The 22634-nt window shown below is 37.8% G+C and overlaps 1 protein-coding gene across 3 annotated transcripts in view; it reads left to right on the top strand.

Annotated features, from left to right (window-relative positions):
• The window catches only part of PRKG1 (protein kinase cGMP-dependent 1), a 1124099-nt gene that overhangs the window by 995564 nt on the left and 105901 nt on the right, over positions 1 to 22634 (top strand). For all 3 annotated transcript variants that reach the window (XM_019484295.2, XM_019484294.2, XM_059729934.1), the window contains exon 9: positions 11453 to 11527. In XM_019484295.2, coding sequence (XP_019339840.1) covers positions 11453 to 11527 — 75 coding nt within the window. The remainder of the gene's footprint in view (positions 1 to 11452; positions 11528 to 22634) is intronic.

Below are 22634 nucleotides of genomic sequence, written 5' to 3'. Positions count from 1 at the left end.
TGATTGATCATTCCATATGAATAAAGAGAAATTGATTAATACAGGCATTTTAGCAAATCCTTGAAAAAATTATGAAGCAGCAAAGTAACTGTTACACTATATGTGAACAAGTCTATAGAAATATTTTTATCTTGAGGCTAGATCATAAGTACAAAGAATAGTTACAATGGTTTCAGAATTAGTTCTAACTCATCATTTTAACTGGTGTTTTCTTTATTAACAATGTTCTTGAAGTAATAAAAAATTGCACATTTAAATTTAAGTTTCTAAATCAGAAGTTAATCCACAATGTATACAGAGATTCTAATGTTCTGCAATTAAAAGTACACCCATTGCATTAATGCTATTTATGGTTGAAGGCAAGCACTTCTGTCTTGTAACCCTAGATATTCTGATTTTATTGCAAGCATAGCTATTATCCATTCTTAAGTTATTCTTTTATGTATGTGGTACCAATTGTAGAAACTCATTTTAATAGAGTATTAGGGTAAATATATTAGGTATCTTAAGAGTGTAAAATATATATTTAAATCTTTGGGCAAAAGTTCCCATTAATACGTGTAGGTTTTGCCTCATTTTATAAACATTTTTGCCTGGCTCAGTTTTGTTTATATAATGTTGTCCTCTGGTGCAAGGTCACCATTGATGTTCTAGTATGCTTTTTCTAGTTTCAGCCATTTTTGAGGTATCCACATACATATAGTGTTCTCAATAAAAGTCAGCTATTACCAATGAGTACTAAGCTCTGATATAAGTGATAACTCAATATGATCTATGCCTATGGAATAGAGAATCATCTGGATATTTCAAATGAACCGTGTTGTAACTGTTAATAATTCTGTCAAGCAAGGTTCTTTGGGTAGATGTGATATTTTTTATTAGACCAACTGAGTTTTTGGAAAAAAATTATTTGCAAGTTTTCAGGTGCAATTACTTTTCTTCAGGCATAGGAAGTCTCTGCTGTTCATAATAATAATACTGTGAAATTTATGAGCAACAATATTCCTTTACATGTTCAAGTAACTGTGAATTCCAGAGCTGGTCAAACTTTCCAAAATTCTTTGTCTTTGAGCTGAACCGAGCATTAAAACTTTCAGCTTAAAAGGAACTGTTTCAAAATGTTGTGAGCAAATAGAATATATATGAGGACCCAATCTCACCAGCAATGGATGATACTGTGACTGCTACTAAAGAGGGAAATGGCAGTGATATCTGTAGTTAAGGTTGTTTAACATTTTAATTAATTATAAGACCTGGTTCTTTACTACTTTTTACTTTGCCAAACTATACTTTAAAATAATCAGTGGTATTTGAGTTCCTCAACCTGAATTACTAAGGAATATTTCAGCAAAAAATAATATAGTAATTTCCAAGAACAAGTTAGGCAAAAATATATTGTTTTTCCAGCGTTATTTTTTTTTTACTTCTATTTCATTGTTACATGCTAGTACTTTCATGTTTCAGAGGAGGGACTTGAAATTTGGCAGGGAGATTATCTTGTCTTCAGGAAAGTCTCTTTTGGCTTCCTTGTAAAAATCCATCCAAAGATGGTCAAGTTCTAAGACTCCAAAGATTCTGTCTACAGTAAGCATAATGCAGTGCAGGATTTCAGGGGCTAAAAAGGACTTTCCCTGCAGTTGCACTTCTTGACCATCATGGGCTGTTGTGGTTTCAGGCATGGGCACTGAGAGCAGAGAAACTCTTATGCTCTGTATGCTCAGAATAGATGGTATGGATTAGGAGGAGGAAAAAATCCTGAATAAAAAAGGAAATGACAAAAAGTGCAAGGGGGGAGGGGGGGGGATAAAGTTAGGTGATAAGAGAATGAAAACCACAAAAGCATCTGCCTCAACCTGAAATAGAAGCTGTGATTCCTGGCAAAACTGTACGGCAAAGCTTTGAAATCCATTGGTAAAGTGAGTGTCTTATCCCAGTCTAGTTCCAGGTTCATTCTGTAAAGAAAACAACCTATTATTGCTCCCAAAGACTTCATTTGCTCCGGAGAAAGAGAGGCATGGGCTATTTCTTTAAAGGCTCAAACTAGGAGACTAATGGACCCCAAACAAGAGAAAACATGTTGTATTCAATTTGTCACTACAAACCCTAATACACTGTAGCTGTGTTTCAATGAAAGATTCAGTAAGGTTTGTGAACAGATTGTTAGTAAACATCATACAGAAGCCTGGCTTTATAGGATTTCAGTCCAAAACCAGAGCAAAATGAAGAGGTTTTAGCTGAGTCCACTTTGTGATTTACGATTATTTCAGGTACAAAGGGTAAGACACATAAAAGGCTTGCATAAGCCCACTGTAAACTGAAACCCACCCAATGTAACAGAGCTGTATATGGTTTCTCACACAGTTATGGACTGAAAATACCTTCAGCTAGGTATTATATAACAGGTCTTGAACTATCAAACTTTCACAGCTTCAATCCCCACTTTTGCTTTAGTTTCCTTTTAAAGCAAGAAAGCCCTCAGAGTGATGAAAGAATACTGGCAACATAAGCTCTGCCACTAATTCAGAGTGATTGCATCAGCTCACAAATATATGCAGAGTTTGCCTTTGAACAATGACTTTTCAGCAACCTTTATTGATCTACAAGTCAGGGAAAAAGTAATCTAATATTCTGAAAACATAGAGAAGGGATTTGTTTACAGTTAGTGTTGAAAGCATTGTGCAGAGATTTAGCAATTTAGCTTCCATTAAAATCATTGAGTTCATGCAGCTACAAAAAAAATGAGCAGGTCTGAAAAATGAAATTGGGCTTCATTTTAATTTAGCAAGAAAATTTTTACATGAAATTCAAATTGCATCTTCCAAATGCATTGATTTATGCATTTCATTCCCATTGCTATAATTGAGAATCATTTCAATCACAATAGAAATGCAGGGATTATAAACTTCCATAGCAGTTGGATACCTGACTGTCTTTGACCCTTTTGAAAATCTCAGTCACCAGCAGAAGATGAAAAAAATATATATTTATTAGGCTACCAATAATGCTTTGCCATATATTTAGGTATTTTACACAGCATCCTTACATAGAAGATAGGAAAGAAGTTTTCTTGATACTGCATTTCAAATATATTGGTGATGAACACAACTGACATGAGTCAGCATAGACCATACAGCATCTCCAGTAAAAAAAGGAGTAATAGAATGAGGACATAAATATTAACAAGTAGGCTTTGTTTGTTTTTTCCAGTGAGATGTGGCTTAGTTTTCTTCATGCACCCTGTTACTTTTCCTCCCCTAGATGTTTATAGCTCTCAGAACAAACTGTTCCTGAAGAAATGTAAAATAATTTGAGATAGAACGTCTAATTGTTCTCTGGGAAAGCCACATGATATAAATGAAAACTAATAATTATAGAAAAAAAAGTAAACCCTAGGAGTTGAGGGCCATAAGTACAAAAAAAAAAAATCCATTGTATACTATTATTTAGACCTTCAAATGGATTGAGATGGTACATGGCAAAAAAGAATCAGAGAAACAGAAGAGAGCATTCCTAGGTCAGAGGCCCAAACCAGTCATGAAGAGTAAGAGCAAAAATAGATGTTTTTGAATCATAAAATTTTCCATTTCAAGCCAGATATAAGAGCAGTCATGGCTGGTTTATTTAAACCATTATTTGTAAGATTTGTTCATCTACCAGAACCAAGTAAAATCTTTAGCTGATTTTCACATAAACATGTTCAGTGATTTCATAAGCATCAGATAGGGAAAAGTACAAGAGAAGTTCAAAATAAATTCAAAGAATATCTTCTACATTTGCACTGTCATGAGAATTGTCATGACTGGTAAAATATAGAAAATCTAAACGATTATGAGAGCCTCCAAAAGAAACTCACTATTTGTTCTGTTGCCATGTTTTTAGTGCATAGATCTAATGGAACACAGAGACTCATATTGATGTAGCTAATTTGACAACAGTGTCTACAGGAACAGAAATGGTCTCTCTGCCATCTTTGAGATGTAAACCGAGTTGGGATAACAGCACAATGAGCATGAACAGAAACAGAATGATAAACATTAGTTAAAAATAGAACAAATAAAATGAATTGGTTGTGTCATTGCATGCCCATTAATAAAACCCTATACAAATAAAATAAAGAACATCCTGGAGAACCCATAAAATATATGTAGAGGCATCAATATAGTACAATAAATAAATTTAAAAAAAAACAAGATGCCAAAGTGAAGGATTTTCATCACAAAAGGTGTCTACATGGGATGCTACTGCACAGTCATTACTGCGAATTAATTTAGTGCATTTATTAGCAAATTTTTTTTGGTGGTGCTACTGCTCAGTAGCCTAGTAATACTGTGCAGTAGCAGATTAGCACTGTCCATTCTATGATGCACTACTGCACAATATTTTTCAGCTACTGCACAGTCAGCTTCTTGTGTAGGTATGCCTAATAGTTAGGGGCTTACAGGACAAGCCCTATGAGGAGAGACTGAGGGACCTGGACCTCTTCAGCCTCCACAAGAAAAGGCTGAGAGGTGATCTTATGGCCACCTACAAATTCATTAAGGGGATGCAGCAAGGGATCAGAGAGGCTGTGTTCACCAGGGTGCCTCTTGTGGTAACAAGGAACAATGGTCACAAACTGATAGAGAGCAGATTTAGGCTAGATATCAGGAAAAACTTCTTCACGGTAAGAGTAGCCAAAATTTGGAATGGGCTTTCCAAGGGAGGTGGTGCTGTCCCCTTCCTTGGGAGTCTTTAAGAGAAGGCTTGATAGGCATCTGACTGAGGCCATCTGACCCCAACACTCTTTCCTGCTTAAGCAGGGGGTCGAACTCGATGATCTTTTGAGGTCCCTTCTGCCCCTAGCATCTATGAATCTATGAATGTGTTGCTGAAAGGATTCCATTTCCTTATATGACTAGGTAAAGATAAGTATTTTATGGCAATTTTTTCAGATATCTTTTGCTGATTTCCATTCTGGGACAAATTCTATCCTCATGTTGAATAAAAGTGTAAATCTGTGTAAACCTGAGAGAAAATTGCTTTGCCCAAGATTTTGAGTTCCTATATTAAATCAAATAGAAATAATTGCTCATAAGCAGTTTCCTGTTTTGATTCTTAGCAGTTAGTCTTGTTTAAGTGAGAAGAATTCATAGCAAGTTATTTTACATGAAGAATGCTTGGCTTGGGAAATATGTTCATCCTTGATCTTATAGAGCCTAACATTGTTATGTTTCAGAGCATGCTACAGCTGTTATCTAGCTTTTTGTGTTTACAAAGAAAGATTTACTGATGTTGATGTGATGAATTTAATAGGATGATCCAGTTTTAACTTTATAAATATTTGTATATAAAAATTTTGCACTTTGACCATTAGAAAGACACTGCTGAAAGTGAAGTTCCCACTGGCACCCCACCATGTATAAAGAGTAACACATTTTATATAACTCTTTTGAATATACCCCTTGAAACTGAACAAAAAGCATTTAATGACAAAGATGGCCTCAAGTCACAGATTTCCTTGAATTTAAGGAATTTGAGGATTTTTTTTGCAATTTAACATTTATTTGAGGTCCACCTTTTATTTACTTGTGCCATTTTTTCTGTCGTAGTTAATTGTAGCTATAATGATATTTAATAATCTTCTCTTGGGATTGCAGACTTCATTAAATGAAAATTCTCAGGATGAATAAGTGCAAAATCAACAGGTGTAAATGCTTGGAAAAGAAGTTAGGATATAACAGTCAATAAAACTTGAGCCGCAGTTTCTCTTATAGTAGGCTGTTAGTTATACAAATCTAGATGGTGTTTGCAGTTACTAACAGCAGTATTTGACAGCATGCAATAAGGTTTAATATATTTGGGTTACATTTGTATTCTTTCTGTTCTTCAATTAATTGATCAGGAGTAAGCGTCTGTGAAATGCTTGATTCTCGTTTTCATCCATTTGGATGAATGACTGGCAGCTTAATCATTTGAATAAGGGTCAGATTTTGATTGGCATTTAGACATCTAGAGATATTGGTAAGAACACCGTGGGGCTTTCAAATGTGCCTGGAGTTATTTACTTTACCAGATTCAGATTGGTAATACAGGTACCACTTGTATGCATTGCAGCATCTAAAAATAAGATACCTCCCTCAGGAGGCTAAACAACATACAGAAACTAAGATGCCTGGATTCACTATAAGGTCAATGCTTCCAGAGGGCAATTCAGGGTCAGGTACCTGAGTTCTCTATATATAGGGAATGGGGAAAGGTAGACAATTCTGGAGTGTGATTCTGTGCAGCCAGAAGCACCTCCAGTGATCCGGCTGGAAATGCTAAGTATAGGGCAGTGACTGAATGTTTACCCACCTCTGCAGCTTAGGGGTGCACATTAGATGATCGAACTTATTGTTATCCAGAGGAATGTAAGTACCTGATGAATTTACTGGCTAATGTATATGGGTCTATTCCAGATCACTTTTCCAGGAGTAGGTGCCTAATTCCATTTGATGCTTAGTTGACTAGTCTGGATCTGGATAGTAGGCACTTTGGAAGATCCTGATATTTATTTATCTACATATTTAGGCACCAAACTACCTTTACAAAACTTCCCTTAGGTGACCTGGAGAAGGGTACTGTGCCTGAAAGATTGTCTAACATCTCTCTCAACTACACAGTTGGTCCAATTAAAAACATCATGGAAAAAGCCTTGGTTCTAGACCTTTGTGGCAAAAATAACACTCTAGTAGCATAATGGGGGGCGGGGGGGGCGGGGAGGCACAACCAGGGCACCAGCCTCAGGTGCTGTCTTTTGTAGGGTGGGTGGGGGAGTTCACAAAATAGTTGCTGCCACCACAACAGTTGTCCAGAATTCCACCATCAGCACTGCGAGAGCTGGCACTGTGCACCATGGCTACTCATGGCATGGAGCTGCATTACTACACATCTGCTCCAACCCTACCTAAGTGAGCAGTTTAACAGAGTGAGTATTTATGCTATGTAAAACAGTGAAAGGTTGGTTTTATTCTTCTGAATCTGACGAATAAATAAGGATAATAATTAAATTGCTGGGATTCAATTGCTCTTGCCATTTGCAGCAGAAAGATCTTAATAAAACAGGCTTGGAATAATATAAGGGTTCTTATCAGAGATTCCCTGAGATGAGAGCAAGCAGGCTAGAGCTGAATAAAATTTGGTTGCGCACTCTCACACACAACCCTTTTGTCTCCTTTTTGATTCCCACACTCTGAATGTTCAAGTTGAATAATGCTCATCTGTAAAATATCAAAAAATGTTAAATTTCCTTACCCATAGCATACCTCTAATTCATATCTGTGCTACAAGTACAGACCTCCATTCATCATCTTTACTCCGCCATATTATCTGATCCAGCCCTCACTTTACTTATTGCAATAAAAAATGAAGGTTGGTTCAATGTGTGGCTCAATACATTAATGGGCTGAATTTTGGAAAAACATCAATTTTCTAATAGATGTGCTAGGTGTTTGTATACCCTTCTTCCAATAAACTTCACAGCATTTACCTACATTAATTTTCTACATGTTAATTAAAGTAAGTACTGTATAAATGGTACAGTTGCTTAAAAAATGAATACGCTTTATAGTGAATATGTACCTAGAATTCAGGGTAGATGCATTTTTAAAACAGAACAGCAATAATGAAAGAAGCAATGATACTCTTCTGAGTGCTATCACTGACTTCTTATCAATTTGTATTTCAATTTATATTTCGCTGTATAGTGGAGCAGGGGAGAAACAGTAGAAAAAGTTCTTATCCATATACAGATCTCTTCAGCAATGGGAATACAAAATATTGGGGTGGCGGCTGCTGCTGCTGAAGAGAGTAAATAATATTAACCCATCAAAGTAAGGAACATACTCCCACATTTTTGCTTCTCGTGGGAATGGGCACAGTATGAGGCATGATGCTTCTCTTCATGCCAGTGAAGCATTAGTATTTCCCACTCAGGTAAAATGTGTTCAGGGCATATGCTAACTGCACTCTCTTCTCCATATCTATTTAGCAATGGAACAACTGACTGCAAACATCCCGCTTCCTGTGTAAAAATACTGGGGGGAGGAAGGGGCACATCTTGCATTTTTGTTTTTTCATCTTTTCTCTTACCTTGAAGTCTTCATTCAGTTGTTTTGAATGGCAATTGCTGTGATGGCTGTGAATTTATGGCTTTAAACTGTGGTGTCATACTTCTTTGAAATAAGAATAATAGAAATAAAATATCCGATAGATTGATTATATAGTGGTACTTGATTTAGGATGACATGCTTACTTTCAACGCATTGTTTTATTAATAATTAAACTCACTCCACAATGTTCTCCCAACCCTTTTTTCTCCCACAGCCTTAAGGAGACCTAGGATGGGGGTGAGGTAGAGAAAATGAAATTTATAAATATCTAAGTCTGCTACTGAAATCCTTGAGAAGGTCAGAACCAAGAAGATGTAATGGTGAAAGTCTCAGAATGAAGAGATTAATGGAAGACTAGTTCTGTGGATTACAGGATCCTTCTGTGTCCTAATGCCCACAGTGTTTAAAATTTTAAAGTAAAAAGCTAAGAATAGGAGACAAATGTTAGTCATACTTTTTCTGTATGCTTTTCTTATTCTAATATATACTGTTGCCTTGTGGAAAACCTTGTTCATTAACATTGCCAAAAAAGTCCATTATTTATACAAATTGCATTTTCATACCCACATTAAAGCAGGTCAGGATGTGCTGTTCTAGGATATCATTTGAAACCTCAGGCTTTTTGTCCAAACAAGATGCCAGGCACATTACAGTAATAGCACCCCCTTGCCTTATTGCATAAATATTTATTTGTATGTGGTACAAACAAATATTAATATACATAACCTCATCTCTTCTTTCTCCTTGTTACCATCTTTCAAGAGCCGGAACTCATGGCCCCAAATGGTCTGTAGTTGGCATGCAAAAGATACAGATGCCAAGCTGTGAATGGTATTCTTTCAGAGGCATCTGACTGATTGTCAGGTTTCACTAGCAGAAATGCTGATGGGTCAGCAGTTGCCTTAGGGCACAACATAAAATGGATGAGTTTTATCCATTGTAGCTTCTGGTTTTTGTTTTTTGATTAAACATAGATCCAAATCTTGGTAAAAGTGAAGGGACTGCACAAATCTCCATGAGTTATAGGCTCAGAGCCCTGAGGATTAAGAAGTTTATTAATATAGCATATCTGTCATTGTGTTTCTTCAATTCACTGTTACCTAGTGAAGAGTTACAGCCTTATGTCAGGTTTCTTAAGAAAAGACAACCCTGAGTGTCTCAAACTATGAAACAAAATTGCGCATATTTTAGGCATGCTCTTTAGGTATTTAGTTAATTGTGAACACATCTTAATGGTTTAAATTATATCCTGCTGAGCTCCCTACCATAGGGAAATTCTTAAGATGACATAATTTCCATGGGATACCAAAGGTAGTCTTTAATTTCATTTCTTAATTAATGAGTTTCTATTGCTTTTATCCAGCTGTGTGTAAATGATTTTGTAGATCATGTAATTTTAAATATTATGACTATAATGAAGTGGAAAAAATAAGAGAATTCTGTCTCTGTATTATTCCATAATGATAATGAGAAAAGACCTAAAGAGTAGCTTATAATCATTAACTCTTTATATAATACATGTATACAAACTTCTGTTGCTGTTGTTATTTACTATTATTATTATTATCTGCAGTCATGAGAAAAATTATCTAAAATTGGTTCATTTTTGATAGCTTTGGTAGTCAATATTTCAAGATTCAGAAACTGAAAGCAGCAGAATCTAGTTAGTTATTTCCTTTTAAATGATTAATATGTCAATGATCTTCTTCCCAATATAGCGCAGCAAGGAGCTTATACAGCTATGAATTTTTTTTTAAGTTTATACACTTCTAGATTCACATAAGCACGTTTAAATGTAAATATGCTTTGCTCTTTGCCAGTCAAATTCTTTACTGAAACAGAGATCAAAATCACCAGAGATACTTCTTAATGTTTAATTATTTCAGTTAAGTGTTCAAGGTGAAAATAATTGGGTCACTATTATTATGTGATCTTACAACATGAATAGATTTTTCTTGTCTTGGAAAGAGATGGTGTAAGCTTGTTGAAGCCACCTGAATTTATAAAGACTGGCAGACTCAGGTGATCAGACTGTCCTGTATTATCATTTGTAGATTTTAATCTTCTACCTTGAGGGTGAAATCTTGTTCCTATTGAAATTAATGGAAAAACTCCATTAATTTGGGAGATGAAGGAAAGAATGAGATTTCACATGTCCTGCCACGTGGTTTTAACCAATTTAAATGTAATTTTACTTTCTGCTTTTATGAAGACAACTGAGAACATAGAGGGCATGTCTACACATACATTTACTGTACAAGAAGTGGTTTTTAGACTGGCATCTACATGTATAGGCATTACAGTGCAGTAACGCTGTGCGTGCACCAACTTGGGAACAAAGTTACTCCCAGGTCAGTCCACACAAACAGAGTTACTGTGCAGTAAGGCATCTAAACATGCCTTACTGTGCAATAATTTGAATAGTTCAGGTAGCAAATTTACTCCCGAGTCGGCATAAGTTGCCATAGTTACTGCACAGTATGAGTGTAGATGTGTGTCCATACTGCACAGTATTTTTTGGTTACTGAGCAGTAACTGTGCACATGTAGATGTGCCCAGAGTTTTCTTCCTTCTCTCCCTTACTTTCTGTTCCTTCTCATCTTTGTCTCCCTTTCTCTTCCTATCCTGTCTTTTATTTACTTTCCTTCTACCAGTGAGCTTTTCATTGCCAGTTTTAATGCAGCTTTGAGAAAGATAAGAAAAACAAAGCAGGGATAAGGAAAAGAAAACAGCATCTGATGTCATGAATTTGAGTTCACAAAAAATTGTGCTCTTTATATATCTTATTTAGTTAATCTGTAAAGTGTATATCTACCCTGCTTTCTTATTGTCATTCCAACAAACTTGGTAACAAGATATTGAGTTTCAAAGCCTTGGAATTTCTACCAGGAAAATCTTGCCCTTTGTATCATGAGATTCATCATAGATGTTGACAGTTTCATATTTCACAAGACATTAAGTTGTTGAGGCCTGCCTGCCCCTAGTCCACTGAAGTCAGTAAGGGTTTTGCCATCAGATTTAATCTGATCAGCCCCTAAAGCAGCTTGATGAATAAAATCAATCATTATTTTTATTACTTTCTTTTTATATGATTAATTAGTATTTATTTTAAACGTTCATGGATTGTAATTATTTGAAAGTGTATGATGAGAATGTAAGTTCCCTAAATCTTCTTTCTTCCTCTTTCACCCACCTTCTGTAGATCACAGCTCTTATTATTGATAGATCAATGTCAAGATCATAACTGCTTTTAAATAAACACACTTTTGATCCCATTATGGATACGATCTTTCTCTTACAAATATATTGCTTTATTCTTACAGCTCTTTCAAGCATTTGATTGGAGGTCTGGATGATGTTTCCAATAAGGCTTATGAAGATGCAGAAGCAAAAGCAAAGTAAGTGTTAGATAATGAATTTTGCTGTAAAATACTGACCTCAATTTACTGTCTGCGATACTATGTTCAAATTGCAATTATTTTTTAAAGAAATATAGACTTTATATTAACATAATGGTAAAAATTACAAGATGTGAGACATATAAGAGAAAATAAAAATATGGCTTAACAAGATTTTTAATTTAAAAAAGTATAATTTTCATGAAATATTTTAAGGTAAGAAATAAGCTACATAAATACTAAACTTAAAAAAAAAGTTCAAATAAAAACTAAATAAATCATTTTAATATAGTTTATTTTAAGCAACTGTATTTGTTTTAAACCTACTTACTTATTTTCGCAAGGAAAGTTACATAGTTTTATGGCATATTTCCATCACAAAGATTATGCTTAAATAAAGGACTAAAAGTATTCCTTCAGGATGCTAATAATGATGTCATCAGTTTAAAATGTTTTACTTAATAAAATCTAACAAACAGTGCCAAGAACTGCCATAATTCCCCACTTTCCACCATCTTGTGTGTAATAAAAAAAAAGGAAACCCTCCATTTAATTATATCCAAATGTCATGCTGTCCTCTATATTAAGGAGGAAAAATGATTGACATTTGGATTGTTCTCAAGATAAAACAGCTGAGAAATGTGGCAGTGGTATTCCTCTGATTTGATATGTGTGTGTGTGTGTGTGTATGGGTGGGTGGGGGTGGGGAGTGTCAATAGAGTTTATTATGAAAACTGTCAGTGATTTCTCACTACATCATAAACTTGGGAGAGTCCATATGATGAAGATTTGAACTCTATGGAGGAAAGAAATGAAAAGAAACTAAATGGAACTAACTATTTATTTGTCTTTAAAAACATAATATTTTCTTGTATGGTATGTCTGCATCACATTTTCAGTTTCTTTCACTAATTTTGAAAATGCTGCAGTGTATCACTACACTTAAAGGAACATCTTCTCTTGTATCATCTTTAAATAATATTTTAGCCTAATATCACTCTCCCAAATATGTGTTTCTCCTCACTGTGTATAATTATGGCCCCTTAATAAAACTTTAGAATCCCAAGGTAAAATTCCCCACCTGCCTAGAAAAATATGGGCACGTCTACACATGTGCCAGGGGTGGTGGCAGTGGTGCATAAGTTAGAGTGGCTCCAAGAGCCACTGTAATTAAAGTACCACTATGTCTCATGTATCTGTGTACCCGTGCTAAAAAATGGTGTTGGGGGTGCTTGAATTAAAGCTCGTTTGATACCCCACCACTGTTTTTAAGTGTGGGAGCACTCATACATGAGACATAGGAGATTGCTGGAGCACAGCAATTGCCACAGTCCAGCAGATTTGATTAACTGAGTCTGCTCCACTGTGCTGGAAGTCCAGCACATCAGAGCAGCCTCACTGTTCATGTATAGTCACCCTATTTGATTTGAGGTACAGAAGGAGTGTTAAATCATACTGGAAGTGATTACTCACAGAAAATAACTAGAATGGAATTCTCCATTCCTTTTTTTTGTCAGTGGGCACATCTACACATTCACTTTAATGAGCAGTAGCCTATTTTACCATGCATTAAAGTGCTGTGTAAAAAAACATGCTATTACACTAATGCTCAGTAAAATAGGCTACTGCATATTAAGCATCACCTAAAAAGCATGCACTTGCACTACTGAACATTAGGACAGCCTAACGCTCATTTAGTACCTCACATTGGAGGTATTAAATTTAATGCACATTAGGAAAAGCACATTAATGCACGTGTAGACATGCCCAGTAGCATCTAATACAAACTTAAATAGACTCCAGCAAACTGACCACAGAGAGCTACTTATATTGTTTTGGGTAGGCAGTAGAAAATATTCCAGGGCTGTGCTATTATTTCCTTAGGAGTCTAATATGATGAGAACCTGGTAATGGGAATGCAGATAATTGTACTATTACAGAAACAGCTTTTGAAAGGTCATCGCTTTCTTATTCGCTATGCAAAAAAATTGTAGGGATAAGCATGGACTCACAGCATCCTTTAAGGTCTTATTATCATTATCTACCTGGGCAATTTTGTCTTAACTCCTTTGCTATATGTTTTGCTTCAGGGTGGACTTTAGAATTGGGCTTTTGGTGGAGAAATATTTTACTTTAGCAACTAGATGGCTGTCAGTTCAATTAAAATTTTACTTTATAATTTTTGTTGCTTACCTTCTATAGTGCCAAGTACTTTACACATCCAGAAGGTTAGGTAGAAATTCCTGATATTAGAGAGACCTTTATTAGCTGGATGGTTCCTAAATAGGAGGAGCTTAGAAATGTTTATAGCATTTTCTAAATCCTTACCCACAGCTTTATGAGCCAAACGTTTGCACTAGCATACAGTCTGAAGGTATCAGCAGCCAGCACTAACAGTATCACCGTCTGCATAATGACATTTGAATGTTTTACAAGCAGGAGTCATGAGTGCTGCCTTGCTTTAAAAATATTGTTATGCCATTTTTTAGTCATATATCACATTCTTTATTCATGTTTGCTTAACTTCTTGAAAGCAATGGCTGGAAAAAAACATGAATAAAATAATAAAAATGATTGAAAAGCTGTAAGTAAAACTAGATGTATTGTAATCTACCTCATAAAGCAAATCACTTAACAGGTGGTACACTTATAATTTCACATTATAAAAATCCTTTTGGAGAAAAATTTACTTGGCAGAAGTATTGACCCGGAGTATTTTTCAAGCTGCTCTTAATTAGCTTCAGCTAATTGCCTTTCAAGGGTTTGTCTTTTCCAAATTTAAGGTTCCAAAGTGAAAGAAATTGGCATAAAAAGCACAGTTTGGCTTCAGTAAATTGTTCTGCTTTCAATAACTGAAAGCGCAGGATAATATTTGTAACCTCTTTTGTCACATTGTAATCACAAGCCTCACTTCGTGTGTTATTTATGGTAGATAATAAACAGTTCTTTGCATTAAAAAGATTTAATGCATTACCATATAATCTATCAAGTCTATCAAAGAAGGAACAACAAATTAAAGAATTCTGCAAGCACAATAAATTATTACAATTTACTGTAATATATTATTAATGCAAAGGAGAGGCACTGACCACAAAAGAGAGGTGCGAATCATTCTCAGCTTCATAGTGTATTAATGATTGCCATTAGTTTTTATAAAAAATGTGGTAGATTTTAATGAATAAAAAGTCAACATTTGATATTTTAACTATGTTGCCTAATCAGTCAATTAAAAAATATCAATTAATCCAAAAGGAATAAGAAGTGTGAAGAAATATAGCTGCATTTTGTCTGTGGTCTAGCAAAGATGTGTATGAAACTTTTTCTGTACTTATAACATACATTGCTACCAAAATTATTTTTGGTTATTAGGCTGATATTAAATATTGCTGTAGATAGCTGTAGATTGCTTTAGGCTTCAGTTCAGGAAAACACTTAGGGACTGACCCAAAAAAGGACTCAAGCACCTAAAATAGGGCAGAAATTAGACAATAAGGCACCTATACACATGACGGACCTCTGCTTCAACATGTGCTAATTAGCACTCATTGGAGCAGACTTGATTAACTGAGTCTGGTGTGAGTCTGCTGGAGCATGCTTCAGCAGCTTCTGCATCACGTGTATTCAGTGTCCCCATCTTTCAAAATAATGGATGATGGCAGGGGGTGCTTTAACTAATGCTCGTCAAACAAGTTTTAATTAAAGCTGCCCCGCCACCATTTTTAAGTTCAGGATGCTAAATACACTTGACGCTGCAGGAGCTTTAATTAGAACAGTTCTCAGAGCCACTCTAATTAAAGCACCACTCCCTCTACCCCAGAGCACATGTATAGATGCCCTTAAATCCACATTGTGATCCTGGAAATACCTATTCACTTGTTGCCTAACATAGAAGTACTGAAATTGCAGACACAAATTTTTTAGGCAATTGGGGTTTTGTCTCTGTGCATGCTCAGAAGTGTCCAGTCTTGACATGGCTGAGTAGCTCAGCACCTTGCTTGCATATAAGCATCATGAGGATTCGGTAACGGATGCAATGTCTTTTTTAGATACAGCAGGAATGAGCTCACATCACCTACCTTCCAGAGAGCTCCTTTAAACTCAATATACATTGGGCCAGAGAAAAAGTATAAAGGAGAATATGGGTCTCTACCATTCTAGTTAGAGCGTTCATCTGGGACAGTGATTCTCAATCAGGGTGCCATGGCACCCTGGGGGATACCTTGAGAGTCTTTCAAGGGTGTTGTGGAATGCTACACGATGTTAGCACCATTAGGTTTGCAAACATGGTTCACAAGATAAACCCAGAGATTTCAAATAGAAATCCATAGTTGTGGTATTTCTGAGTATTTTGCAACAGAAAAACTGCTCTACTAATTTTCTATTGTCAAAAAAAGACTGAAAACTAAGAGCTGGAGAGTGCTGTGAGTGAATTCAGGAGTGCCACTAGTCTAAAAAGGTTGATCCACTCATCTAGGAGATCTTGCTTCAGGTCCACATATCCATAACTTTTTTGTCTTTTAAATTAAACAGCTTTGGAATAAAATAAACATTTCTGAGAGCAGGGACAAGAACCAAAGTCCCTTCCCCCCACCCTTTCCTTCCTTTGTGAGTATATTCTAGGATACACAGATTTATGATCTCTCTGACCAGTGCATCTTAAAATCTTTGCCACACAGTGGCCCAGCTTCTACTGGAGTGGTAGAGGAAGACTCAGAACAGCTCCTAGTGGTTAGATCACTCACCTAAAGGTTGAGAGATATGAGTCAAAAACCCTTCAGGCAGAGTAGGGAACTGATACAGGCTCTCCCACTCTCAGGGCAAATGCTGAACCCACTAGGGTATTACAAAAAGAGGAGGTCACCACCCAGCTGTTGGAAAACATGTGCTTGGGTCTGTGAAAGAAAAGCTATATGTACCTGCCGTCAGGAGAAAATGCTGGATTGTGGATACTGAGTGGATGGAGATACCTCTCTGCAGGTCTGAGTAAGGTTCTTGAGGGGGCGTGAATTAGCAATCTCCTCAGGCTAGATACAGGCAATCAAAAAGCCTGAGGCAGAATTGATCTAAGTTATGTGGTTTTCTGTAAGCATCATCATTTAGATTGGTAGCAAACAGAACATGTGTTCACATTTCCGGGGGGGGGTGGGGTGGCAAATTTTAGAGTGAATTCTGACATCTTAAAACCAGTCTGTGTGCCAAACTTCTGTTCTGTTACAGGTACACTGGTTTGTGTGGCAGAGGAGTGGGAGGGAAAGCACTGGCTCCCTGGTAGTCTCCTTGGGATGAACTGTCAGGGGACCCTCAAGGGATCCTGTCTTGGCTTCAGAAGGGTTCCTGTCAGAGCAGAAGGCATTTTCTTTCCCTCTCTGCTCCTCTGGGTCAGCCCCTCAAAGGAGTGGGGGGGAGGGAGGGGGGATGACAGGCAGCTCTGGAAACATTGCCACCATGGAAAAATGGCACCTTCCTGTTTATAGGACAACAGTTCTTAGAGCTCCCTCCTGGGTCTGCCTGTGGCAGCTGCAGCTTTTAACAGCTCACCCCCTTCCCAGACAAGGGAGGTCACAGGCTGGCAATCAGTGGACTCCCCTAAGGCCAGAGGTGACCCCCAGAAAAGTCCTCTAGTGATCTCTCACTGGGCAACTCAGCAGTGTAGCTCTCTAGCCGGGGGGCTAGAACGCATATACCCTCCTGCTTCAGGGCTCCTGTTGTAGTGTGAAAATTCCACGGAAATGCTTAGCACTAGAAGTGAATGCCTATCTATGGCCTGAGTCATAATAACATTTCCTAGTGCCTTAAATTTCAGTGCAAGATTTTTATTATGATTTTTTGTGATTTAGTTCTGTTTTACTACTTATACCTTTCTCTTCATAGATTTTATGTTTCTGTTGGGTTTTCATAATAGGTTTATGTTTATTCTGGCATTTGTAGTTAAGATATCTTTTTATGATTTGAGCAAACCTAAACGCCCTGTGCTTATTCTGCATTCCTCTCATGCCTATATTGTAGCAGATTGAAACTAAGTTATTACTGCTGCTTTTTAAGGCATCTGTTCAGCAGAGCACTTCAGCATCCATTTATATACTTTAGGAAAAGCATTTGTTGATATGACTTACTGAACTCAGCTTTCTAATGCATAAAGATTCTCCTTCCATGTTATGTCTCAAATAATTTTTGTTGTGTGCATTTTCCACTATGTAACATATTGCTTCCCGAAATCCATCACATGTCCATATTTTTCTCCTAGTATTAAAAATGTAGTGTTGTTGTTATGGTATTTGGGTTTTTTTTTAGAATGCTCAGTTTTAGGTCTATATTTTTTACTGTCCTTTCTTCCCTTTTTTCTTAGGCACCATCATTTGTTTCTGTTTTGTTTTCATTTGTTGAGGCAGGGGGGAGGGGATTGTTTTCTCTTAGTAGGATAAACAGAAGATATTATTTTAAGGTTATTGTTTTATAATTTAATTTATAGTCCCTGCAAGTGCCCAAGTGTGTCATGGGGTGGTAGAGAAAGGGATGTACTATTGGGTGGGTGGGTTGATTGGTTTTCAGGGCAGGAAAAGAAATACTCTTCAGTAAACCTAATTAATATAACAATTTTGACATAAATTAACAGCTTACTTTTTTTAAAAAAAGCTGAAGTTCATAGGTCATGGAACTCCCATGAATTTCTAATCATGTCCCCCTTTGTTTCTCCCCCCTGCTCCCTTGGTTTTTTGTTAAAATTTAGCCCTTATTACATTTTACTTAGAGACAAATTACCACCGCACTATCATGAATGATCTGATAACATTTTTGGTTAATCTGTTTATGTAAGCAGCTCTTCTTGCATTCTGAGCATTTTTGGCTCTTTATGACTGCAAAGGTACAGATTTTGGCCAGGCTCTCTGCAAGGCTAGGGACAGAAGTTACACATACAGTAGTTTAAGTGATCAGAAACTGGTTTAAACCTGTAACAGAACATAAGTTCAGTGCACCTAAACCAGTTTCAAAATGGCCAAAACTAATTTAGGATAAACCTGGTTGAATGTAGTATCACACTTAACTGATTTGGGTCAAACTCATATATACAACTTCTATCCCAGACCCCTTCCTGGTTTAAGTTAAACCAGAGTCCCCCAACATCCCAGCATGCTTTGCAGCTCTGGGCTAGGCTGTGCTGTCTGCTCCAGACAGCAGAGCTGACCTCACCCCCTCTACCTAGCCAGAGCAGGGGCACAGCATGGACAGACACCAGTCAGCATGGCACCCTAAGACAAAGGGAGCAGGGAGGGGGCTTATACCCCCTCCCTCTCTTCTCCCTCCAGGGGACTGCAGCCAGGGTCTGCCTGACCATGGCGTAGTAGCCCCTGTCAGGACCCAGTTTGCAGCAAATGGGGAGAGGAAGAGGGATTTAATCTCCCTCTCCATCCTCTGTCCCACCAGCAGCCTACTCCACCTGGCCAGGGCAGAGCAGTGGAGCAGCCCCTGGCAACCATCCCTGCCCCACACCCCCACTCCAGTGGCAAGGGAGGGAGCTTGGCTAGAGCTGGCCAGTGTGGCCCAGTCATCTGTCTGCTTCACCAGCAGCTGGAGCTGTGGGGCTGAGCCAGGCAAAGCTGCTGAGTGGAGGCAGAGGGGCCAGCCCAGGTTGGGCCACAGGGCTGGGCCCTTTCCAGCAGGCTGTGGCTCTGGCTAGGGCTGTGGGAGCTGCTGGGCCAGATTTCTCCCAGCTCCCCACACCCAGGCTGGGTGGGGCTGTCCTGGAGCCACAGCCATCTGGGCAGGGCCCTTCCCAGTGGCTGTGGCTCTGGGATAGCCCAGCCTGGAAGCATAGGAGGCAGCCCGATTCAGAGGACAGTGATTCGATTTGTTGATTTGGATCACTGTCCCAATCTGATTCAGCTGAATCTGAATCTGAAGATTCGATGCTGATTAGGAGAAACAGCAATTTGGCCATAGACACAGCTTTAAATGTTTTTTCTACATACCTTGAGGTACCAGGTGCAGCTTGTGAATGCTGACATGGTGGGGCAGATGGAGCGTCCCACAAGAGCCTGGGGTGGTCCCCCACAAGTTTGGTGGCTTACCCAGAAGTGGACCGAAAGTACTTCTGGTCCACTTCTGAGTCTGCCACTGAGCATGCAGGGGACCCCTTGCCTGTGCCCCCCTAGTTCAGCAATTGACCACAGGGGGACCCTGGGTGCCCCCCCAGACCCAGGAGGAACTAGTCGCCGAGCTGGGGGGGGTCCCCCATGCACTCCCCAGCAGACCCGGAAGTGGACTGGAAGTGCTTCTGGTCCACTTCTGGGTCTGCCACCAAGCAAGCTGGGGATCTCCCCCCACCCCTCCTGCACTTCCATGGGACGCTTCATCCGCCCCAGCATCACAGCATTCACAAGCCACCTGGTACCTTGAGGTATGTAGAAAAAACATTTAAAGCTGTGTCTATGTCCAAATTATTGAATCTCTCTGAATCTCTCCAAATTGATTCAGAGGGTTCCAATTCAATTCAGAGAGATTAAAGGGTCTCCTGATTCAATTCAGATTCAGAGATTCAGCTGTTGAATCAGGCCAAATCTCCACTGAATCGAATCAGTGACCAAAGCTTCGCATAGCCCTACTGCTTGGCTATATTCAGTTGCCCTTGGTAATGTCTGGTACCCTGGAAGGTGTGCAGGAGTGCCCCCAGGCATCTGGCCTCTGCCAATGCTGGCACCTGCCTGCCTTCCCCAACAGAAGAGCAAACATGAGTTCTTTTTGCTAATTGTACAGTCTGTGCAGCTTAGAGAAACTTGCATAGATTGAATCAATTCAGCTTCAGGCTTTAATGACTGTCTGTACTTAGCCTTTGCATGATAAAATAACATGATTTAAGTTTGCCTTGCCAATAACTGAGAAGTTAGGAAATGATGAAATTAAGCTTGCCTGTACATTTGACTGGATGGGATCTTTTGAAAGAGTCAGTCCAGTCCCCTACTATTACAAATAACCGTATCATGTAATCCTTTTTATAAAAGTATTGAGCTTTAAATTGAAATCTGGCAGGGAGAGGAAGGTAGGAAGAGCAAGGAGGTTCTCATGGCTAAAACCAGTAAATGCTGCCCTGGAGAGTTGGCCTTATCCTTCAGCTGATAGAGTTTCTGTGTGGTTAGTCAAGTCATTTCAAACAAACTTTGGCAGATGTGCAGTCTTATTTTTTGAGTGCCCACCTTGATACTTGGGGTGTGGTTTGAGAAGCTCTGAGCACTCACAGCTGTATCTGATGCTTTGAACAAATTGTCTGTAGTCACCTCAAATTGGGGCCTAAATTAGTGAATGCTTTTCATTTTAATTTCTCTGTGCTTAGATCTGTGTCTGTAAAGTGGGGATAGTAATACTGCATCATCTCATAGTGCTTTTCTGAAAATATATTTTAAAACTTTCTTGCGAGTTTTCTTACCTTGGTCATGTAGTTGTAATTTTCCTTCTGGCCATTTTTTCTTTTGGTGTTAAAGAATGAAAACTTGTGTTCACCATTCAATTCATCACACTTTTAATTGTTATATGTAGACCTGGGATTAGAGCTAGAAATCTAGAGAAAATAAAGTTTTCAGTTTGTAGGAAAACCAAAATCTGTGTAATTTATGTTAAATCCTTAAAATTGAAAGGAAAATCTAATCTGCCTTGTTGGTTTAGCTGTTAGCATAAAGTTACCAGTAAGTAATTAAATTGATAAGGCACATACAGTAAGAAAAGACTTAATCTATATCCACATTTGTGTTTAAAATAAATTTCATTTTAATAGTGGGACTGTATCATTTCTACCTTCCGCACTCATCCTTAACCACACACACACATACACACACACACACACACACACACAAATGTTCTGAAAAACATTTATTTTTACCATCTTATATGCTTTAATTTCATCAACCAATTTATACATAAGGTTTCCAGAAGGATAACATACAATACTAAAACTGCTCTCCAAAATACATAAAATGGTGTCTTTTATTGCCACCAAAATAAAATATGAAATATTTAGTTTATTAAAGGTGTTTTGAATCACATACAACATTTTTATGTGGACCTTGATTGTAGGTAAATGGACAAACATATATTTTAGTCACTTTAAAAGAAAAGGGAGAGTGCTCAGGGTCCTCCAGCAGCTGGTACAATCTAAGGTTATAAACAGACATTGCATTTCGCCCAGAGGAAAGCCTTTGTCCCAGGATTGTACAGACATACACATTTACTGCCCCTCTTCAAGTCCCTCTGAAGTATGTAGAATAAAGTATGCTAACACTTGTTTTTCCCTGGGATGTGGCTGTATGCATCTGTAAGCTTATTGCAGGTCATTCTCAGGACAAGCTGGCCAAGCTGTGGGCTCTCACTGTCTGCCTATTGGTGAAGTAGCAGTGGTTCAGCTTTGAAGGACAGTGTGTGTAAATGACTGTGCCATGCCTGTTTTGATTTGGGTCAAAGCCCAGAACAATAAGGCCTGAAACAAATTAGATGTCTATTTACAGCCTGAATGTTACATCTATATTAGCCTGTAGTGACACAACTTAAATAGCCATAACTGACCCTAGATGAAGCAGAAATCAGTTTTGCTACACTTGTATCACAAAACATTTAAATCATAACAGTTATTATCAGTATTTTTTGTTATCACCATTTCAGTTGTTACATCTGTCTGTACACTCAACGAATGGTTTTCACTGATTGCTGCTTACATTCTACAAATAACTGTACTGTGAATTAACTAACGCAGCTTCAATTAAATCTGTCAGCATTACAAATACACTTCAAAATGTTTATATAACTCAGTCTTAAATTATATCTCAAGATTTGGCAGATTTCTTAATCCTTTCTACTTTAAGAAGATACTGTTCAATAAAGGGCCATTTTTTGTAGACTGATCTTAATCAGTAACTCTTCCTTTTTCATTTAAAAAGTGTCTGTGTATGAGATATCACTCAGCTTTGATTTGTTGCAGCATCAGTGATTATTTCAAATTCTTTTAGGAGCCATTAATTAAAAATGAATTGGCAGTATGCCAGATATGCTGACTTTATCCTTAGGAAAATGAGAGTCAGCCCTAGATTGATGCTTCAAAAAGAAAACTCACACTCTCTTTTGGGAC

This window comes from Alligator mississippiensis, chromosome 6, assembly GCF_030867095.1.
Source record: "Alligator mississippiensis isolate rAllMis1 chromosome 6, rAllMis1, whole genome shotgun sequence".
In the NCBI taxonomy this organism is placed as follows: domain Eukaryota; kingdom Metazoa; phylum Chordata; order Crocodylia; family Alligatoridae; genus Alligator; species Alligator mississippiensis.
This window is presented reverse-complemented; position numbering and strand designations above follow the sequence as displayed.